The sequence below is a fragment of the Mirounga leonina genome, unplaced genomic scaffold, assembly GCF_011800145.1.
Source record: "Mirounga leonina isolate KUSES-001 unplaced genomic scaffold, KU_Mleo_1.0 Mir_171, whole genome shotgun sequence".
NCBI classification, from domain to species: domain Eukaryota; kingdom Metazoa; phylum Chordata; class Mammalia; order Carnivora; family Phocidae; genus Mirounga; species Mirounga leonina.
Genome location: NW_023270436.1, coordinates 13,010,720 through 13,033,399, shown reverse-complemented (window position 1 = coordinate 13,033,399; position 22,680 = coordinate 13,010,720). Strand labels below are relative to the sequence as shown.

Here is a 22,680-nt window from a genome sequence, read left to right as displayed (position 1 = left end):
CCAGCTGAGCTGTCCGTGTGGGTCTGCCGAGGGACTGCATCTTCTGGCCAAGCTGGGTCTTGTCCACAGTGATCTGGAAGCCAGTTTTCTGAATAAGTCACAAGATGTTCCTGACTTGGTGTGTTTACTCAAAACTCATCTTCTATGGCTATGCATGCACAACAGTTGTGGATCGGTTTTGTCTCTTACAGTATTTTATATAATATAATCTAGTATTGCCCAGAGTGTGCTCTGGGGAACACCAGGGTAGAAGGATATTCTGTGGAAAAATCATCTCCTGGACTGAACAGGATTTGGAGACCACCAGCTTCTGGATGTGCATTCGCATATCCACTGAGTTGAAAGTAAACACATCCGGGTAACTTGGTTTAATGCACCCTGGCCAAGTTTGGTTGTCCATGGAATCATCGTCTTTGGTGCACTTTGGAAACCAGAAGCATAAGGAAGCCTTAGGAAGGAACCAGGGAGAGGCCATGTCCATGCCAGATTTCTCAGGCCCGGGGGCAAAGCTGAGCTGGAGGGTCGTGGAATGTTTTAAACTGGTCTGACCTGGACTGGCCTGTTGAGTACTGGAAACTTGCCAGAAAGCTGTAGGCTCTGCCATGATGCCACTAAGGGCCAGGGAAAGGGAGATTTGTAAGAATGTGGCTAGTTACTGCCTTTGGAGGAAAATTAAACCCTTTCATGTTTGTACCCACTGGGCTCAATAAACCCGCCACAAAGACTATCAGGCACATCTATTTGGAGCTTTCTGTAGTGGGTTGAATAGAGTTTCTCCCAAATCCATGTCTACTGGGAGTCTCGGCATGTGACTTTATTAGGAAGTAGGGTCTTTGCAGGAGTAAGTAAGGTAAGGATTAAGGTAACCATGCTGGATTAGGGTGGGCCCTGAATCCAATAACAAAGCGTTCTTAGATGGAAAAAGACACACACGGACACACAGGGAGAGGCCATGTGAACACAGGCAGAGACTGGAGTGAAGTAGCACCAAGCCAAGGAAGACTTGGCGTCACCAGAGCTGGGAGAGGCAAGGAAGGGTCCTCCCCCAGAGGGAGGGAGAGCAGCCCTGCTGACACCTTCATTTCAGGCTTCCAGGCTCCAGATCTGGGGGAGGACACATTTGTTCAGCCACCCAGTGTGGGTCGACCCTGGTGCTAGTGTCAGGGTCGCATGGGACGGGATTCCCCACACGGGCCGAAGCTGTAAATCATGCACATCCCCGTCGATGAAGGTATAAAGGGCGCACGTGAACTTGCGAGGCGCTAATTCTTGTAACCAGCGGTGGGCAGTTAGTAGGAGGCAGCGTGCCAGTGTCGAGGGCTCAGACGCAGCATGGAAAGGAAGAGAGATTGCAGAGCAAAGGGGCGGTTTGGGGGACACTGGGGGATGACAGGGTACAGGGAGGGCAGAAAAGCCCTTAACCCGAGAGAGGTGAGTCACCTAGAAAAGATGTGAAGTCGGGGGGGCGTTGTCTTGGCAGACCTGAGAAGGAGCTGCTCCATGAAGAGACAGCAGCAAGGAGGAATGCGGGGAGGGAGCCCCCAGGCCACGTTTGCTGCCACTTGCCAGATCCCCTCTGCCCAGGGACAGTCTTGACATTCCAGTGGGCTCCTGGTCACTTCTCATATTGTCCTCTAATTTTCCCAGAAAGGCTTTAGCTGTGTGACCTTCAACTACCAGCACCACCTCTCTCTGCCTATTCTCTGACCAACAAGACGGGGGCGGGTCATAATATTTGCCTCGTAGAACGTCATAGGCGCTACCTGACGTAATGCAGGCCCAGCTCCTGGCATGTAGCCAACGCTTGCTCTGTTAGCTACGGGTACTGTTGCTGCCACTGTGTTTAGGACCGCGTTCCTATCTACCAGCTTGCACAGATTGAGCGCTTACTGTGTGCCGTGATTTTCATTCTCGCGACAACCGCAGGAGGAAGCATTCATCAGTATTACCATTTTACCGAGGAAGAAACTGACACTGGGGGGAGGACAGGAGCCTTTACCCAGAATCGCACAGATGGCAAAGCCAGGTTTCAAGCTCGAGGCCCTGACCCCATCCAGTACCATCTCAGACTCATCATGGCTGTATCTGATAGTGCACAGGATGATCCTCGGTGCTCAGCTGGTGAAATTTGTACTCCTAATACTTATGTATCTACTTGGCTGTCTATTAGAGAAATAGAGGTTTCCTACTTACAGTCATTTCCTTTTAAAATTAACTTACCGAGTCCTCACTTTGGCAGGACATATGTGAAAATTGGAACGCTGCAGACATTAGCATGCCCCTGCCTGAGGATAATACCCAAATTTGTGAAGCCTTCCAGATTTCCACCTATTACGTCACTCACATCTCAATAGAATAAATAAATAAAATACACTTATTTATCAGCACTATTCACAATAGCCAAAACATAGAAACAGCTCAAATGCCCATCGAACAGATGAATGGAGAAACAAAATGTGGACTATCCATACAATGGACTCTTACTCATCCATAAAAAGCAACAAAGTACTGATACGTGCTCCAACATGGATGAACCTAGGAACTACCATGCTGAGTGAAAGGAACCAATCTCAAAAGGCCACACACTGTATAATTCCATTTATGGGAAATGTCCAGAAGAGGCAGAGCCGTAGAGACAGAGAGTAGATTAGTGCTTGTCAGGGACAGGGAGGGCTGGGAATGGGGACCACCTGCTTCGTGGGTGTGGGGTTTTATTTTGGGGGGGGGATGAAAGTGTTTGGGGACCAGACGGCGGTAGTGGCTTTTACAACACTGTAAAGGTACTAAATGCCCCTGAATTGTCACCTCGAAGTGGTTTCTTTTATGTTCTGTCATTTTCATGTGAATAATTAAAAAATTAAGTTTAGAGAAGGAAATTAGTTTACTTAAAAAAATTAATTTACTTAAAGAAGACCGTGAAGTACAACCTAGCACAGGGGGCTTGCAGATGTGGGGAGAATCATGCAGGCGGTACTTGGAAATGATGGCGCTGTATTATGCCATTAAGAACGGAAGGCATCTCCTTAAGGGCCGAGTCTGGCAGAGTCTGCATCTTGCCCTCCTTTGTTTTTTTTTCCCCCTGCAGCCAGCTCAGTGCTTAAGAAATACTTGTTGAGTTCAGCTCAGCCCGGCTCAGCCCGGCTTAGTTAATTGAGTTAAGGCGAGCTGAGTAGTACTGAATGCACCAGCTGGCTGGCCTGGAGGAGATCCAAGTTGAAGATGTTACGAATCACACTAATTCAATAAGCTGCTGCAAGGTAGTCTAAGTAATGAGACCGTGCGCCTTTCCGTACCTGACTTACCCGTGTTCTGCTCGCACCTGATGCGCCGTGCCCACTCCGTAATATCATAGTTCTCTTCCTGGAATCCCCTGGGTGTGTTTGCTGAAGACACCAGGCAGAGAGTGGGGGAGAAAAGGAAGAACACAGTGCTCCTCAGACTCGGCTGGAAGCACATGGGTGGTGGAAGGAAGGGCCCGAATGAAGGAAGCAGAGAACTTTCTGTCTGTCTGTCTCTGTTTGGGTGCGGTGACAACGTACATCTTCCTTGTCCAAAGCAGTGATCACGCGACTAGTGGAGCAATATAACTAAGAGCTCATGCACTTGACTCTGATTGCCTGCGTTTGAAGCCAGCTGAGGATCTTCAAGAAACTAATTCATCTCTCTGTACCTCTGTCTCCTCACCTGTAAAATGAGGGTGATCGTAGTACCTACTGTCACAGGGTTACGGGAGGATTTAATGAAATGATACCTGGCAAGCACTTAGCACACAGTTCTGGGAACAACATACACGCTCCGAAAGGTTAGTTGTGATGATTAGCAGTGGCCAGCACTGCAGAAAGGTGTGTTTGAAATACACGGCCGGGCTGGTGCGCGGAGACCAGCTCTGCAGACACGAGAGCACAGAGCAGAACAGTTAGTTGTTTGTAAACATCCTAACCAGAAGCACATGGCTCACTCATGTAGGTTCTTCTGGAACGGTGATGTAAGCTCCCAGAATGAGGAGGGAGTAGCAGGAATCTGGCTGTTGTTCTCCCTTCTGGCAGGATCCTACCTACAAAGTGAGTCCCCAGCGGCTGCCCGCACCCAGAGACTAGAAAAAAGGCTGCAAAAAGCTTCCCTCTTTTTGCTCCGCTCTGGGAAACTGCTCTGTTAGTGTTAAGATCTGCATCCTTGGCTAATAAATCAGTCAGGGGTGCGTGTGGTGGTCTCCACTCCCGGATCTCTAACCCACCTGCAGGGCTGCACGCAGGTGGAAAGGGCAGGCGGTGGGCATCCAGAGGTGTGATTTCTCAGATTCAACGTGCACTGCGCTGCTGCATGGTCTTGGTCAAGTTCCTGCCTCTTTCTGAGCTATTGTTCCTCATTTATGAATGAGTGAGAGGGCAAGGGTTGCAGAAAAATCACTGATTTCAAGCCTTTAAAATATGAGGAGCTATTTCCTTAAATGAAAGCGTCCAAGGGAACTGAATGTACCAACAAACACAAGAATTGCTGCATGGTTGAAAGACAGGCCAAGGGAGGGGTCCTGTAGGCACAGCCTCTTGAGTTCTGTCACCCATCCTCCTTGCTCCCCTCTGCTGTCTTCCTCCCTCCCCCAGCACATTCTGAAACCTGCCGACTAGAAGGAATTCGTGTGACAAGATTAGGCTAGGGCATTAGGGGGTCCCCGAGGTGGTCTCCAGCAGCATGGAGAAGGTAGAGGGCAGATCTGCATGCAGGTCTGCCTGCCCCTTACTACCAGTGTGACATGGGAGTACAGGACATCAGGTCTTTCTGCCCACCCGGCATTCATTCCTCCTTCTGGTAAGAGCACCTCAGTATTCTTGGGGGACCCACTCACTCTTACTCCATGCTTGTGGTTTGGCTATGCTTCGGCAGTGAGCACATGACTGGGGCCTGGGCAATCAGATTATTCTGTCCCCCTTGCCATAGTCATTGGTTTAGCAATGGGCAGCTGAACTGAACCTGTCAGAACCCCCCCCCCCCCAGACATAACCCTGGGACTTTTACAGGAGCAACCAGGAGAAAGCTTGGATTTGACTCCAGGAAGATGTAAAACAGGTAGAGCCAATCTAAAAATGAAACCACAGGGAAGAGCAGAGCCAAAGAGATGAAGAGAGGCAAATTCCTAAAGACTTAATTGAGGGCCTAGATCCAGCCGTGCCTGAAGCTAATACAGCTCTTGCTTCTCAGTTAAATAATCTAATATATTTTTGATCTGGCTGAAGTCCATTTAAGATAGGAGCTTATCACTTTGCAACTGAAACCTCCTGACCAATACACACAGGCAAGTTATTTATCCCTGTAAGTTTCAGTGTTCTCATCTATTAAGTGTCTCTAAAAACCTCTAAACCTCACCTTTAAGCCGATCTATAAACACATATATCACACAGCAGGACATGAGCAATAGTGGGCAGTCTTGAATATGTCTTAGTTCTAAGAAAAGCAAAGCAAGTCCACTTTATTCTCTCAATGAGGGTGGGGGTGGGGGAGCAAAAGACAAATGAATGTCCATTACAAATAGGAATGGAGAAAACAGGGTAAGGCCACAAATTAACCAGAAAATGCCATGGGGAATGCATGAGGCCCTGATTTTGGATTTTTCAGTTAGATGGAAGCGGTCAGCAGAGGGCTAAGATTCCCGAAGTTCTGGAAGCAGGGCTGAGCCTGAGGGAAACCCCCAGTCACATAAGCCCCCAGGCTCTTGAGGCTAAGGAAAATCTCAGGGAACCGTTGCGATGAATTTGTCTTAGTGCAGAAGGTTCAGAGGACTGAGCTCTGCTGCTGTGCGTGAGCTCCTGACAGCCCATTGCAGTTCACAGCCAACTTCGTGCACGTGGTCAAATATTCCCTGGACAGACAGACTGGCCCTTTGTGGCTCAGGAGAGCTGTTCCTGGGGAATGCCACCTCAGAACATTCCTTGTGGTCTGCTCAAGAACCCTTGAAATCAAAAGCCCCGAGCTCCCCTTGTCACAGCCGTGGCACATAAATACCGCCGGGGGGGGATTTCCCACGGAATTTTCCGCAGCCACTCAAATGTTTCATTTCCCATTGTTTGCCAGCCCCTCTTGGAGCCTCAACTGTCCGAGCAGCAGCAGACCCAGGCTGCTTTTCCCCCAGGATCCCCCCGTGCTTGCTTTTGCTTCCCCCCCATGTTGGGAAGCTGGCGTTGGTTGGATATTGTGGGCTCGGCCAGGGAATAAGGTCTGTTAGTCAACTAGTGAAGCAAGTCAGCAGAGGGAATACCCGGCCCTCCCCAGCCCACCCTTCTGGGAAGGCAGAGCTCTGTGCCATCCCCCAGGGTATTGTTATAATCAGGGCGACTAATAATCATATTTATAGAAAGAAATCCCTTCCACAAATCCAAAGCACTTGACCAAAATATATGACGCAGCTGTTAATTTTTCGCTTTTTAAATATGAGCCCGAAACATTTTTTCCCCCGACTCAGCGTGTTTTAATGGAATTCTGAGTTGTAGTGCATCCACCAGTGTGTAGAAAAGATCATCTTTATTGATTGACCGCAAAGCATCTGTTTTAGGCAGGCTCCTTGCTAGGCATTCTGGGGACTCGAATACGAATGAGTCGTAGCCGCCTGTCCGTAAGGAGCCCATCATTGAGGGAGGCATAGAGACTTCAAGGCAACATGGGATGCGAGGATGATGGGGAGTTTGTTCAGGGGATTTTGGTCTGAGGAGTAGCCAGAAGGATGCGCATGGGCTCGGTCACCAGTTGGCACTGAATATATGTAGTAGGCATCACCCTGGGCATCCAGACAAGGCTGGGCATGTGTGGAATAGCCTGATTCCGTGAGATCAGGAATGGTGAGGATGCCTGTAAACATCCCTTCACCAGGGCCCTCCCCCTTCACAACAGAGGTTGCCCCTGTGATGAATTCATTTAAGTAGCCATTCATTCATCCATCCATCCATCCATCCATCCATCCATCCATCCATCCATCCATTAAAGCCACAAATATGAACGGATTTCTTTAGGATGTGCCAAATCAGACTAGTCTGAGGACAGCCATTAAATGAATACATAAGATTATAAATAAAGAAATATACAATACAGGAACAATCGAATACACTTATGAGAATCTGCCTGCCCCCCATTACTGATCTCCTACTTTATGCCAAGTGCTGCGCGGGCTACAAATGTGGGTCAACACTTTGTGCAGCAAAACCCTGAAGACCAACCGGAACTCCAGATGGAAAGAGGTGACAGGGTCATGCTCCAGTTTGCATGGCACTGTCTACACCCATGGACACTCTGGATCCTGCCAGCAAGATGGGGGCAGGCAGTTTAGGGGCTACTCTCTTCACTTTGCAAGGCAGGAATGCAAGGCTCAGAGAGGTAAAGGGACAGAGCCTGCCTGAGGTCACACAGCCAGATAGACCAGGATTGCTGTGCCTACTTCACAATGATAGCAACAGAAATAGAGTGAAATGGCCATTTTATTTTCCCCAAATCCCACTACGTGTCCTTGCAGAGGAAACAAAAGTGCAAAATTCCACCTGGAAGGGAAACTTGAGATCTCGAGACAGCCGAGTCTCAGAAAGTAGAGATTGGGAGATTTTAACGCAGGACATGAATTCCAAGGCATCTCTCTTCTAATGGGACCTCTCTTCCCTGCCTTCCAGGGGGCGGGTCTTAGGCTGGCCAGAGTGTGATGTGAAGTCACCAGGACTTAATTTATCCACACCTCTGATATCCCAGACATCACGGTACTCCTGTGAAGAGGGTATTAAGACTCCCATTTTCCAGATGAGGAGGTTGAATCCCAGACCACACTCAACTAGGCAGTAGCAGAAGCTGAATTCCAACTCTGGTCCATGCGATCTGAGCCCCGGAACCTGTGGAGCGTCCGCGGGGCGTCCGACACCCAGAGCTGCCTCCCCCAGGGGTCCTAGGAGTCCCCGCAGGAGGATGCAGGTGGAGCGGGCCTGGAGGCGCGGGGGCCCAGGGCAGGGCCTGAGGCTGCTGTGTTGTCCGCCCGCTTTTTAACATGGTGGCATCCCTGACAGACACCCTTGTCCTTTTCCTGTGCTGGCCATCGTAACGCAATAAATAAAGCCTTAGCGTAACGTGACCTGAGCCAGGCAGTAAATGATGGCACTGTCAGTTGTACGCGACTGTTGAAACAAACACAGACTGCAATCATCGCGCTGTACGGGGAGAAAGACATTTGGCAAATGAGATTCCATTTTCACATTGGTTTGTGCTGAGCATATAAATTTCCTGCGGGCCGGCCAGCGTTGGGGATGTGTAATTGATTGCCTGCATTATAATAAACAAGCCGTGACAGGTGATCATTCATCATATTCCGCTGAACGTTCCAGCACACCAGCAAACGGAGGAAGAGAGGGAACGCGCGAGCGAGGGGAGAGGAGAGGAGAGGACAGGAGAGGAGAGGAGGGGCCTGGGGGAGGGGTGGGGGTCGGAAAGACCGAGTCTTCCCGACAGACTGAAAGCCAGGGAAGGGGCGGGGGAGAGCATCCGCAGAGCGGGCTCGGGAAAGTGAAAGCAATTACTATAATTCTTTTGATTATCCAATTTGTTCTTTCTGGTCTTCGTTGTAGGACCCTGCCCCCACCCCACTCCAACATAGGAGGTCCCCCTCGGGGACTCGGGAAGACACAGAGAATGCTCCTCCCAAGATTGAGGGGAGGAAGGGGAAAGGCGAGGTGGGGGAGGGGCCGCGTCTAGTTGTAACGGAGTAGATACATTCGGGGAAAACCTCGGGAGGAGGGGGTGTGTGTGCGCGCGCGAGCGGGTGCCGGACTCAGCTTCGCTGCTGCGCTGTGATGCCTCCAATCAGAGGGCGAGGAACCAGCCTCCTTAAATAAAAAATTTTAAAGGGTGTTTGAAAAACACGCACGCACACACAAGCGAAAAGTTCCTTTTATTAGAGAGAAGGACAGAATCCAAGTTGGCATGGGATCTGTTTCCAGAAGCCTGTCCTATGGTGCTCCCTCTCCCCCGCCTCGTCTCCCACCCCAGCCTCTCTCTGTGCCCTTGGCCCGGGGTTGGGGGTTGAACAGGAGCTGTTGGGAAGCAACCCCCTCTCCAGGCGCGTCAACGTGGACAGACACGAGGCGGAAGCACATTGGCCTATGAAGGACAGAAAGACAAATGAAGAACTCTGGAGCCGGGCATGCATTAAATAAGTACTTACATTATTGCAAAGGCCCAGGCCCTCAACTAGGGGGTGAGTGAAGAGCGGGGACAGAGGGGGGTGGAATGGTCTCCCCAGTTCTTACCCAGTCAATTTCCAGCCTTCCCGTCCCCGCCCATCAAATGCCCTCTCATTCCCACCCGGGTACCAAAAGCTTCGCGCAGGTGGGAGCCTCCAACCCCCGGGAGCTGGGAGTTGAAGGGGGCCTGGCCCGCGCTAACATCGGGGGCGGGGTCCGGATGGGGCGGGGCCGGGGGCGGGGCCTCTCTGAAGGGGGCGGGGCAAGTGCTGAAGAAGGAAGGTAACGTTTCGGGGGTCTTTGCTTCCTAGAGCCATCTGCCTTTTTATCATAGCCTTAATAACTGTAATCTGTTACCTTTGAGGTTACTATAAAATGACCAATTTTGGAGAATCTCTTCAAGGGACCTGCCTCCTAAAACTGACCTCAGCCCCAGCAGCTTGGGCTGCTTCCCTGGGTGATCGGTGTTCTTTGAAAGATGAGCAGCTCATTTGGGTCTCCCAAGAATTCCAGGAGATACCTAGGGCAGGTGCTGTTGTCCCGATATGCTTATCCCTTCCCATCTCGGCATAGCAACCTCAAAATTAGGTAGGTCTTAGGGTCCTGATTTTACAGGGGAAAAGACTGAGGCACAAAGAAATGAAGTTACTTACTCCAGGTCCGGCAACAAAAAGAATAAAGAATCGAATCCAAGGGTCTTCCAGCATGCTTTCCAGCATCCCTATGAGGACGCATATTTTCTTCTTCCAAGCCTCATAAATATGTGCACAAATATATATGAGGGGGCAGAGTTCGGTCTATTTGGGATGGTTGTGTGTCCAAGCCCTCACCAACCCTCTTTTTTATCTGCTATGTATCCCTCAGCTCTGCCCACTTTTCTCCACCAGCACTGTGCCCCTTGGTCCAAGCCATCTCTTTCCTGGACCACTGCTCCTAGCGCCTCACTGGACTCCCTCTTCACATTGTTGCCCACTCCCATCCCTTCCCCACCTGCAGCCAGGCTGGTCTGTGGGCTGTTGTCAGTGTGAAAACATTATTCAACCACTTCACCAGCTGGCTGGCCCTCCCTCCCTAGCTCCACATTATTATTATTATTATTATTATTATTATTATTATTAGATACATGTAATGGAAAATTTATTTTTTAACCATTTTGAAGTAACTCAGTGAGATTAAATAGATTCACACTGTTGTATAACCCTCATAACTATCTAATCCAGAACTTCTTGACCATCACCCCAGTTGAAACCCCTTACCCATTAGGGGTCACTCCCCATTCTGCCTCTCCCCACCCCCCACCCTGCACCTCCTCCACACCCCAAGCAGCCACCAGTCTGCTTTCTGTCTCTATGGATTTACTTATTCTGGACACTTCATATAAATAGGACCCTACAATATATGGTCTTTTATGACTTTGTCCTTCCCTTAGCATCATGTTCTCAATGTTCATCCATGTGGTAGTGTGTGTGTCAGAACTTTCTTCTTTTTTGTGGTCAAATAATATTCCGCTGTATGGATCTATCATCATTTGTGAATCCATTGATGAACATTAGGCTTGTTTCCAACTTTTGGCTGTTATGAATACTGCCTCTCTGAAATGTGTGTATGAGTTTTCGTTTGGACATCTGCTTTCAATTTCAGAGGGTATATAGTCAGGAACGGAATTGCTGGCTCCTATGGTAATTCCGTGTTTCATCTGTTGAATCAATGCCAGACTGTTTTCCATTTTCCACGCAACTGCGCCATCTTACACATCCACTAGTGGAGTGCAAGAGTTCCAGGTTTTCTAATTCCTTGCCAACACTTGCTATTTTCCTATTTTTTTCCTCCTTCCTGCCATCCCAGTGGGTGTGCCTAGCTCCATCCTTCAGGTCTCTCCCCCTCACTGTTATCCTCTAGCCTGTCATATCCTCAAAGGTGCCACTCTCTCTCTCTCTCTTAGGAGGGGCCTTGGTATATGCGGTGACTTCCCCCTTTCCTCCTCTCCAAGGCTAGAGCAGACCTCCGTCTGAGGATGCATCTCACTCCCATAGCCTTGCGCTCATTATCCCCCATTCAGTAATTTTACATTTCCTTCTATGTGTACCAATTAATGTCCATCTTTTCAACTTGACCACAGCCTCCCTCCGACCCAGGCAGGGACAGCTCTGCTTTTGCCATCCAGGGCAACCCCAGCACTTAGCACCGTCCCTGGGAGATTCTAGGTTGCTCAATAAATATTTGGTGAATGGAAGGATGAACAAGGAATGAGACCCGAGTTTGGGTCCCATGTCCTTGTGAATTTCTCTTTTCTTTTTTTCACTGTCCAGTGGAGTTAGCAGGCCTCAGTAAGTCAGGAACTGGAAAACCTCCCTTGTCCATAAGGCATCTGGACACTGATGGGGCTCTGGCCACAGAAATAGTACTCAACTAACATCTCCCTTCAGAGCCATCGTGATTCTGGCCCGGGATTCTGAGTCTTGCTTGGGAATGATGTCGGTCCTGCCCTGTAGTGCTGCTGAAGGTTTAGGAACTTGAAATGTATTTGTTTGGTATAAACATGACCTCAGCATGACAAGGTGATCCCTGCTTTTGCCAAGCCATTAATTTTTATGTAATAGCAACGACCACAACAAACTGCATTTCCCCCCCACATTCTGAGTTGTTCTTAAGGTCAGATCTGTGGGATCGTGCGAGACAAAAAACCTTATAAACCAGAATGTAGTGGTGAGTTCTCTGTGTTTATAGCTCCGCTCCTCTATGCAGCTCCAAAGAGCTGAAAATTGAGGATTAAAAATTCATGCACCTACTTTCTTTCCAAGAACTCCAAATGCTTCCAATGCTCTTTATCCTGTGAAGTCATTAGTGGTCAGACAACACCATGCCCATCTTGAAGACAGAGAAACAGAGGCCCAGAGACCTGAAGAGGCTTGCGAGGGTCCCCCTGATCAGGAGGCAGCAGGCTCAGGCAGAGAGCCCCCTCCCACCCATTTTTCTAGTCCACATCCTCTCCATTAGCTTGATTAGGACAATTGATTTATTCATTCTTAGTGGTTGGGGGGGGACCCAACATGCCATTTGTGTGATATAAATATCTCTGGAAAAAGCTAAAAAACATTGTGTCATACATATTTTCTTAATACCACAGTCAATCACATATGCCCAAGTGCATAGTTCCATCACCCGAGGAGGGGGTGGGGGGCAGTGGGGTGGAGGAGACTCAGGAGAGACTTAGCTCTGGAATCTTCAGTCCCAGCTAAAGATACCCTGCAGTTTTTTTTTTTTTTTCTTTAGCATATTGCCTTTAGAAAACCAATCCTCGAGGTCTCAGAAGCTTGGTGTTGGGCCAGAACATTAGTAGGCAGGAAAGCAAGGGTGCCAGGGTACCTGTTAAACTGGCCTATTTCCAAAGAAGAAGATGGGGATTGTCACTTTCTCACTCAGCGTGCTCCTTGGACTCACCAAAGGATCTGGATCTCAATGTGGTTCCTCTTCTTCCACCCCCACCCCCCATCATCAAAAGGCCTTTAATCCCAGTGATTCTATTGTTAGGAATTTAGCTCAAGGAAATAATTAAAGACATGTAAAATGGCTCGGTGACAGGATGGCCATCACAACAGGTAGACGATGGTGAAAGATCAGAAGCAACTCCCATAGTCAACCATAGGCAATCAATAAGTAAGGTCTGTGGTTCATCCCCTAAAACCCTGCTCAGATTTAAAAAGAAAAAAGACTGAAAAGAAGTAAGCCCAGGTGTTCACAAGCCTTTGTCTTTGGATGTGGAATTATGGCTAATTTTTTCTTTCCTGTAATAAGTTCTTATTTTGGGGTGATCTATTCAAAATCAATTTAAATTTCATTGACTCTGCTTTTTTTTTTGGCTTTCGGCTCGGGGCGGCAAAGGTGCAACTTTCTTCGGTCGTCCCGAATCCGGGTTCATCCGACACCAGCCACCTCCGCCATGCCGCCTAAGTTCGACCCCAACAAGATCAAAGTTGTGTACCTGAGGTGCACCGGTGGCGAAGTCGGTGCCACGTCTGCCCTGGCCCCAAAGATCGGCCCACTGGGTCTGTCTCCAAAAAAGGTTGGTGATGACATCGCCAAGGCAACCGGTGATTGGAAGGGCCTAAGGATTACGGTGAAACTGACCATTCAGAACAGACAGGCCCAGATTGAAGTGGTACCTTCTGCCTCTGCCCTGATTATCAAAGCCCTCAAGGAACCACCAAGAGACAGAAAGAAGCAGAAAAACATTAAGCACAGTGGAAATACCACTTTTGATGAGATTGTCAATATTGCCCGACAGATGCGACACCCATCTTTAGCCAGAGAACTCTCTGAAACCATTAAAGAAATCCTGGGGACTGCCCAGTCTGTGGGCTGCAATGTTGACGGCCGCCACCCTCATGACATCATAGATGACATCAACAGTGGTGCGGTGGAATGCCCAGCTAGTTAACTACAAAGGAAAACGTTTCAATAAAGGATCATTTGACAACCAAAAAAATAAATAAATAAATAAATAAATTTCATTGACTCTAATGGAGACTTTACGAAATCACTACGATTTAGAAGTCAGAAATGGAACAGGAAGGGCACATAAGTAAAGGCCTGGAGACAGATCAGGGTCAAGGAGGAAAGCAGCCTGCCTGGACTGGGGGATTCCAAGTGCTGAGTGCTGAGAAATACAGTGGATTTGTGGGTAGTGGACAGACTGTTTATCTTTTGAAAGCCAAGGAGAGGAAAGCATATGCATATGACAGGCAATTGGAGCTACTCTAGATTCTTGAACGCAAAAAGACACTGGAAGTTCCAATCAGATGAAGAAGAGACGGTCCAAGAAGTGAGTATGCTGGGAGTGAATCTGGTGGTCTCCTAATTCGGTTATGGAAGGGTCTGATTTCACTGGATCTGGGACTAAACGGTTCTGGAGAATCACAGAACTCTAGATACAAAAGAAGTCTTGAGCTTGGTTTCATTTTACAGACAGGACAACAATAGCCCAAAAAGTTAGACAGATTGTTCCCAGACCCCTACAGAAAGATGGTGGCCGAGTTGGGACCGGCAGCCAGGGATCCTTATTCCTAGTGCCAGTCCCAGCCCACTTCGCTGCTGCCTGGGATCCCATTTCTGAGATGTTAACTGCATGTGCAACCTTCTAGGAAAACTGAAGGTCTTGGCTTACTTTCTGGAGTCCCACCTAAAATGCTGTCTTTTCATTCATCTGTTCATCCGGCAGCTGGTAGAACACAGACAAGGCCAGTGCTGGTGTGGGGGCCGAGAGGAGATGATGATGGCATCTAGTAGGTGCTCAATAAATTTGTGGAAGGGGATAAGGACAGGAGAGAAGGAGGGAAGAATAGTTCCTACCCTCAAATCACTCAAGATCTAATTCGGGGAACAGACACAACCTTGTATGGGGGTTGAAAGCCATGCTTGCACGCTCAGGCAAAATGTGTAACAGAACCAAACTCAAAAAAGTCGACTCCAGGGCGCCTGGGTGGCTCAGTCGGTTAAGCTACTGCCTTCGGCTCAGGTCATGATCCTGGAGTCCCGGGATCGAGTCCCGCATCGGGCTCCCTGCTCAGCGGGGAGTCTGCTTCTCCCTCTGACCCTCCTCCCTCTCGTGCTCTCTGTCTCTCATTCTCTCTCACAAATAAATAAATAAAATCTTTAAAAAAAAAAAAAAGTCGACTCCCAACTTCTTTTATACAAGTATTTAATTCAGCTGATATTTAGAGAGAGTTCCTGCAATGAGCCAGATCAGGAGATTAAAATTTCTGTTATTTCCCCCACAGGAGAAATGAACAGGGAACAGGAGGAGGGATCTGTGGAAGGAGAAAACCCAAGGAGCACCCAGAAAAGATTGATATTGTGAGTTTCTTTGGACAATCTTGACTTCTTTTTCAAACTCCAGCCACTTGGTTTGATGTTCCTTTTGCACTCTGGTTCTGGGGTCCACGGCTCTGGTCTGATGGGGGGAGGGCTAAGCATAAGCCACCACCAGACCCTCCCACCTGCCCCACCCTTCTCCATCGCCTGTATCCAGTTATTCAGGCTTCTCAGGCTATTTCAACCTCACGTTGCCAAGCGAACATAAATCAAGAGGCCACAGCTCCGGGGCTCTTTGAGAAACACAGAGGGACTCTGCAGAGCCTTTCCAAAGGGGCATATGGGGGAGGAAACGGAACAAGACATAAGGAGAAAGTTATATGTGGTTCCTTTAATCACCGGGTGGAAGAAGAGAGGAGAATGTTCAAACAGAGCCCCGAAAGGCTTGCCGAGAAGTCAGCTTTAAGCTGCTCTGTTCCAGCAACTGCTGTTGGCATCACTGGGGTTTGTCTTGGCCCAAACCTGTCCTGGGAAACAAGAGAAGCTCACGCTCTTGGAATTCACTCCCTTAACGATTCACTCAGCAACTCAGCTTTGGTGGACAAGAAAAAAAGAAAAGAAAAGCCATCAAGCCGGTGGTTAAATATGCACTGCCAAGTTCATCAGCTTGGGCTGGGCTGGGCGGTGGGGAGGAAGAGAGAAACTTTCCGTGGCTCCCACGGGGAGGTTCTCCCAGCTGTACACAGCCACGTCCTGGAGTGGGATCCCAAGTGGGATGCAGAAGCAGCAATCTGGAGAGGTCTGATTCAAATGCCGTCTGCTGTACTTCACGGAAAGGCATGAGAGAAGCAAGGAAGGGGCAAGGTTGTGCTCAGACAGCTCTTTTATTGAGTGCTTTCCACGCACAGGCACTGTACCCACACTTTCCATCCCTTATCTCATTGGGTCCTTTCAACGACCCCACCAGGGCACAATCTTCAGCCCCGTTGTGCAGCTGAGAGCTCTGAGTCCTGACCCGTTATGAATGAGCGGGGGCATCTGCATGTGAGTCTGGTCTCCAATGCCCCCCAGGGCTATGCTCGGGACCATTGTGCCCTCCTGCCTTTATTTCTGGCTTGATCAGTGTCAACACTGAACCCTCCCCAATAACATGGAAAACCCAGACAGTCCCGCACTCAGTTGGAAAGAGATAGGACAGCCACCACGGGGGGCATCCTTCCCAGCTGAGTTACTGCGGCCCTCGCACCAGCGCTGGGTGCTTATGGACAGCGGCACCCCGTGGGGGAAATGCTCCTGGTTCATAAGAGTCCTAAGTCTGGCATGGTCAGCTCCTTGTAGGTGCATAGCTAGAATTCAGCGGTCCATGCGTCTAGCTGGGGGAAAAATACCATTTTTACCTTCAGTAACCTCTCATAGAAAGGCAGTATTTTCTTCCCTTGGGAACGCAGGTGACAAACCATGGTAGTGTCATCAGTTCCTGGGACTTCAGCCCTCACGCAGACACAGAGCCTTCCCTATCACTAACAGTTGTTGCAAAATATCGTTTGTGCTCCTCAAAACTTAGAAACTGCAGAAACAGATAGACCAGTGGCGAGATCTTGTTACTCCGGACATAATAAAGAAGCTCATATATTACTACTTCACACAGTTGGCTTTTCATGTTTTGATACCTGTATTACAGTATAATTGGTTTCCTTTGCAATCCTATGTGCTTTATTTTATGCACTGAAAAGCAGGGTTTTGAAAAGGGATCCATAGGCTTCACCAGACTGCCCAAGGAGTCCTGGGAAGCTGAAGTGAGGCTCCCGCTCTTAAAAAGTGTGCAGCCTAACAGGGAAAGAGACATATACACACATCGATATGTAAGATGCAATCTTAAGTGTAAAAGAAGGAGTAAACTTTTTGAGGTCAAGGACTGCATTTTTTTTTACCCATATCCATAGCACCCAAAATAGTGCCTGATAATCTATAGTGATAGGTGATCAAGAAGTAATGCCAAAGGGGCGCCTGGGTGGCTCAGTTGGTTAAACGACTGCCTTCAGCTCAGGTCATGATCCCAGGGTCCTGGGATCGAGCCCCGCATCGGGCTCCCTGCTCAGCAGGAAGCTTGCTTCTCCCTCTCCCACTCCCCCTGCTTGTGTTCCCTCTCTTGCTATCTCTCTCTCTGTCAAATAGATAAATAAAATCTTAAAAAAAAAAAAAAAGGAAGTAGTGCCATCTCGACCTACACCGCTAGCCACTTAGAAGCTGAGTGATCTCGGGCGAGTGACGATTGCCTTTCTGGGCCTCGATTTCCTCATCTGGAAAATGGGTTTAACAAAACCTTTTCCCAGACATTGTCGACACAATCAAATGAGATGGAAGGTGTGCGTGCACCTAGTGTAGTCCTGGGATACGTGCGTGGCAAAGGTCGGTTCAGTTTGGCAGCAGCCCTGTGGCCCCCAAACCTCTCTTCACGGGAAGATCAACCCTGAGAAACCTACCTTGTAGGCTCCACCCCTGGTTAGAGGTGAGTCACCCTGGGAGAGTCTACATCTGAAGAAATCAGAAGAGAGTCTGAGAAATCAGGGGAGGTGGGAATGTCTGCCCCTTTTGGTGTTTCTCTGAGTGCCCCGGTTGCCCCACATCACCTCCGTGGGGAAAACACCGCCTCGCCCTTCATTGTCCCCGGGCGGCAGGATAGAGTGGGTGGAGGAAGGACAGGGCGCTCAGGTCCCTCGGCTGCTTGCCTCCCCGACCCCCCCGCCCCCTGCATGCCTGGGGGTATGATCCATGATTGGAGGGTGCCTGCCTTATCTTGCGAGCGATTGCTTCACCATTCTCTAGCTCCCACATTTGCCTGGAAGACGCCTGTGTCTGTGAGGGCTGGTAAGAACCTGGAACAGCCTTTGAAGGTATCCAGCCAACTGAATTTAATTAAACTGCAATTCCAGAAGCCAGCAGCATTTTCCTAAGAAAGCAATACAACTTCCAAAAGTCCCCTGCCACCCTTGTGTTGCCCATTGCCTATTCTTCAGGTTTTGTCACCAAACTGTCCATAGGGTGGTTTCCTTAGACAATGGATCCGATTGGCAAGACTTTTTTTTTTTTTTTAAGCTAGCATCACTGTCTTAAGTTAGGAGCATCATGACCTGCCCCTTACACTGTATTTCTTCTTGCTTCCCAACGCTGATGCGATAGGACCTTTATCTTTTTTCAACTTGGTTTCTCAGATGGCCCCAGAGGCCTCCATCTTGGCAAGTCATGATCCCACCAGCTCAAGATGAGGGCAGTGTCACACTCCACTCTGGAGCCAAATGATGATTGTATTACTGCAGTAAGTAGGGTAAAGTGGTGGCTAAGGAATACTCCTGCTTCCAAAAATACTTTTCAGTTATTCATTCTTCAGTAATTAAGTCCTTATTATAGGCCAGGGGCTGAGGATATAAAGACAACATGGCTGCCACCTTCGTAGAACTTTAGATGGTCAAAGGAGCCATAGATAATAAGTACGTAAGCAAATAAAGACATGAAAGCAGCTACAGATTGTTATAAGTTCTAAGAAGAAAGAAACAGATGGCTGGAGAATCATGAAGGGATATTCTTAGATAAAGTCAAAGAAGAGCTCTCTGAGAAAGTGACATTCAAGCTAAGACCTAAAGGATGAGACTGAGCCAGCCACGGGAAGAGCCAGGGCAAAAAGATTCCAAGGCAGGAGGAACGGCAAGTGCAAAGGCCCTGGGGTGGGAAAGCTTGGGAAGAGCTAGGACCTGACAGAAGATCAGGGTTGGTCGAGTGTAATGCATCAGGGAGCAAGTAGCAAAAGGTGAGGAGAGGGAGAAAGGCAAGACACAGGCCCTGCTGGAGCATGGAGACCATTGCAAAGAGTTTGGGTTTTACTCAAGGGGGCAAGGGAGGGAGCTGTAATTTACGTGGGAGGTGCTCCACATATGAATTTGTTGGATGAATAGGTGACTTAGAAATATTCTCCCATTTGGAAGCTTAGCCATCAAAGTCTTCAGCAATTACATCTCTGTCTAAATCCCCCCAGGACTCATTAGTTCTATCACTTGGTTGGCCCTTTTGCATATATGCCTATAAATGAGCTCTAAAGAAATGGTTTTGGAAGACCCAGGCTTGGGTTGGCCAAGGCAGCCGCATCACCTGTCTCCAAAGGGAAACTACTCTCCTTGTGTTCTCTGTAAAGGACATTCTTTGAAGTACAACACAGAATTGGATGAGGTGGAGTCCCCTTGAGTTGTGCAGGAGGGGAGTCCTGGTCCCAGCTCTGACACTCATGAGCTGCAGGACCTGAAGCATGTTGCATGCTCTCTCTGGGTCTCTGGTTTGTGGTCTAAGGAAGTGGGCAATGCTGCACCCACCTTCCAGGGTTGTTGAGCCCTTTCAAACTAAGGAAGTGAAAGCACCGTATTTGAAGGTGGTAAAGAAGTGTCTCTGACCGGGGTCCTGGCGTGGGCTGCAGGGATCAGTGGACCCCGGAAATTGCATACAAAGTATGTATTGTGTGTGCATGTCTGCATACACAGGAAAGTGCATTGTTCAAAGGAGGGCATCCAAAAGTCTCTCCTGGGTTTCTCAGAGACCCGTGAACCACCAACGGTTAAAAACCATCCTCCGTGTGGTAGTTGGAACTGCTATTGGCCCTTGAAGTTGCTCCCTTGCTCTGAGAGCTGGTTAAACATCTGCTTAGTGGTGGTGTCTTATTTCCTCCCCTGAATCTGTAAGCCATTTGGTGGCTGTCTGCACTGACCCTTCCCTCCCCATCTTCCAGTCTTGCTGACCCCTGGCTTCCCACAGACACACCCAGCAGGGATCCAGCAGCCCTGGGCCAAGCCCTTCCCCACTGTGCACACCAGGAGGCCCCCAGGTTCCTGCTGCACCAATGGCCAGGACTGGGTGAAATGAGCTAAGTCAGGGTGTGCTATTCGTAGAACCTGCAATTGCCTTCCTCCTCCCAGGTAATGAGATGCCTTAGCCCAGATGTGCAGCTTCTGCAGGCTACCCCCAAGGATCCGGTAGCTAATGGTGGGGATTTCTGGCACCATCTTAGGCCTGTGAGGAAGATGTTGTTTGCGGGAAGAGGAGGGGAGAGTTTTTAATTTCCACCCACCTACCAAGGGTTGACCCTCGGGTGGTTTATCTATGTCTGCGTGACACACACATCCAGCATAGCACCCAGTCACTTAACAAAAGCAATAAATAAATAATGGTCATTTCCAGCCCATACACCCGCCATGCCCTCCGGAGATCTTAAGGCAGTATATTCACGTCTCATCTAGCCCATTCCTAACTAGTTCCCCCAACCTCTTCCTGACTAGTCAGGAACGTAATGATACCTTGTGTTGATGTTGCCTGTTCCTTCTCAAGGTCTCCAAACACTTGGCTGTAATTACCCCCTCATCCTCATTTCTGAGTTAGATTTAAAAGGCGGGGGGTGGTTCTACCCACCCCTACTCCCCCTGGCACAAGGACTCTTGGCCCCCACCCCCTTACCCATCCCTGAATTCGATCAGTCCTAAGACTCTTGAAATCTTTCTCATCTGGAGGCAAAGCAGGTCTTTCTAATGCTGCTAATGTCCCCAACAGCCCCTCAGTTCCTGGGTTTGGGGAAAATCCCCTTGCTTAGGAAGATTCCCACAGGGAGGAAGAGGTCTCTGGACCCTGCGCAGCCAGACCATGAGAACTTGCTGCCACCCGGGGCCACAGTGAGTTCAAATGCAGCCCTTCCAACACCCCACCTTAAAAGAGAGTGCGTTAGGAGGCACCTGGGTGGCTCAGTTGGTTAAGCGACTGCCTTCGGCTCAGGTCCTGATCCTGGAGTCCCTGGATCGAGTCCCGCATCGGGCTCCCTGCTCGGCGGGGAGTCTGCTTCTCCCTCTGACCCTCTCCCCTCTCGTGCTCTCTCTCTCAAATAAATAAATAAATAAATCTAAAAAAAAAAAAAAAGAGAGTGCGTTAGGGATTCTGGGCGGGTTTGCATCTGCATGGCAGGCTTTGACTCATCGCCTTCCTTGGCTTCCAGAACAAAGCGCATCATGGTGAGTGGTTCCACAGTAGAAGGATGGCCCGGGGGAAAACCGAGAGGTTTGCTCCTGGCTCTAATTTGCTGAATAACCCAAGGAGAGAGTGAGTTGGGAGTTTCCAGGTCTCAGCTGCTTCGTCAATTAGATGGGTTTAACATTAGCCCCTCTAGGTGCCTCATTAGGAGGTTGGCAGCACAAAGCTAAATAACAGGTGTGAAAGTGCTTTGAAAAGCATCCATTTGAGATTCTGGGACAGAGGCAGCCTATTCTCTGAGGATCGCCTGCAGAATTTCAGAGCCAGAGGGTCACCTAGGTGTCATTGGCCTGTCATTTTTCAGAATGAGTGACTGCGGTAGGCGGAAAAATGCACCCCCCAACCAGATAACTCCATGAAATCTATGGAACCTGTGAATGGGGTCTTATTTGGGAAGAGAGTCTTTGTCACGGTGATTAAGTTAAGGATCTTGAGATGAGGAGATCATCCTGTATCACCCAAGTAGGCCTTAAGAGACCCCACCTGTCTTTATCAATTAGCCAGGCAGAGAGCAGACACATGCAGAAGAGAAGCCGTGTGGCCACAGAGGCAGATATCAGAGGGATGCAGCTACCAGAAGCTGGAAGAGTCAAGGGAGGATCCTCCCCTGGAAACTTCAGCGCAAGCATGGCCCTGCAAACACCTTGATTTCGGACGTGTGGGCTCCTTAAAACATTTTGTTGTTTTAAGCCACCCAAGCTGGTGGAAATTTGTTACAACCACCCCCAAAAGCTAATACATGAGGGGTGCAAACTCCCACCCCATACGGATGGTACAGCCAGGCATCCCGGCTCTGCGTCCAGCGTGTAGCATGTCACATGCCGCCTCGTCTATTCGAGAGGTGAGGAAGGGGAGCCGTGTGCTACCCAGAGAGCCATCTCCAAAGCTGGAACTCACAACATATCCCAGAGACCCGGCCGGCCGCCTAGCAGTGTCCTCTGCCAAAAGAGGACTAGGTCTTAGCTACGGAGTAGCTGTCTGGAGTTGCAGGACCGTTTCCTCCGGGCCACGAGGGGGTCCCCATGCTCTGGGCCTTCCAGCTTAATGCAGCGCAGGTGCCCATGGTGCAAGCCGCTGATCCTCAGTGCGTCCCAGGGACAATGGTTTGGTTCAGTTCCTTCCTGAGCCTAGCAAGGAAGGCCGTCACCACTTGGGAGTCGACTCCAAATGGCCCATGAGAATAATCTCATGTTCCAGGAACTCCAAAGACTGATTTCTGATCCAGAGCAGATTTTCTCAGAGCTGTCAGAAAGGAGCACCTTCTGACTTCTGGTCCCCCAGTGAGCCAGTTGCCGATGAGAGAATGTCCTGCTGACGTTCTGGCATCTTCTGGTCCCACTTCCCAGTGTTGCATAGAGGAAGGGCAGGGGGAGCAGCTACACTTGGACCTGGCATGATCGGGGAGCACAGCAGGCTTTGGGGAGGCGTCAGTCTTACCTTCTAGGAGTCTGAGCTGAGCGCGGACACCTCACATAGTTGGGCCCACACGAGGGGCCTCCTTCCGCTGATGGGAGCACGGATTGGTGCTGGATTCTCTGCAGGCGTGCCTGCTCTGCGCCATCCTGGACACACACAGGAACATGAGGGGGTCTGTCTACCCCCCAGCGTTCTC

General features: G+C 49.4%; 2 protein-coding genes and 1 non-coding gene across 4 annotated transcripts in view; all 3 read left to right on the top strand.

The window, feature by feature from the left end:
* The window catches only part of SPRING1 (SREBF pathway regulator in golgi 1), a 189,014-nt gene that overhangs the window by 143,778 nt on the left and 22,556 nt on the right, over positions 1-22,680 (top strand). The window lies entirely within an intron of this gene.
* On the top strand, positions 2,224-2,326 carry LOC118018719. The gene has a single exon (XR_004681467.1). It is a non-coding gene; the product is annotated as a U6 spliceosomal RNA (small nuclear RNA).
* LOC118018511 (60S ribosomal protein L12-like) lies at positions 13,026-13,686 on the top strand. The gene has a single exon (XM_035017083.1). The coding sequence runs from the start codon at positions 13,141-13,143 to the stop codon at positions 13,636-13,638; it is 498 nt and encodes a 165-aa protein (XP_034872974.1). The 5' UTR covers positions 13,026-13,140; the 3' UTR covers positions 13,639-13,686.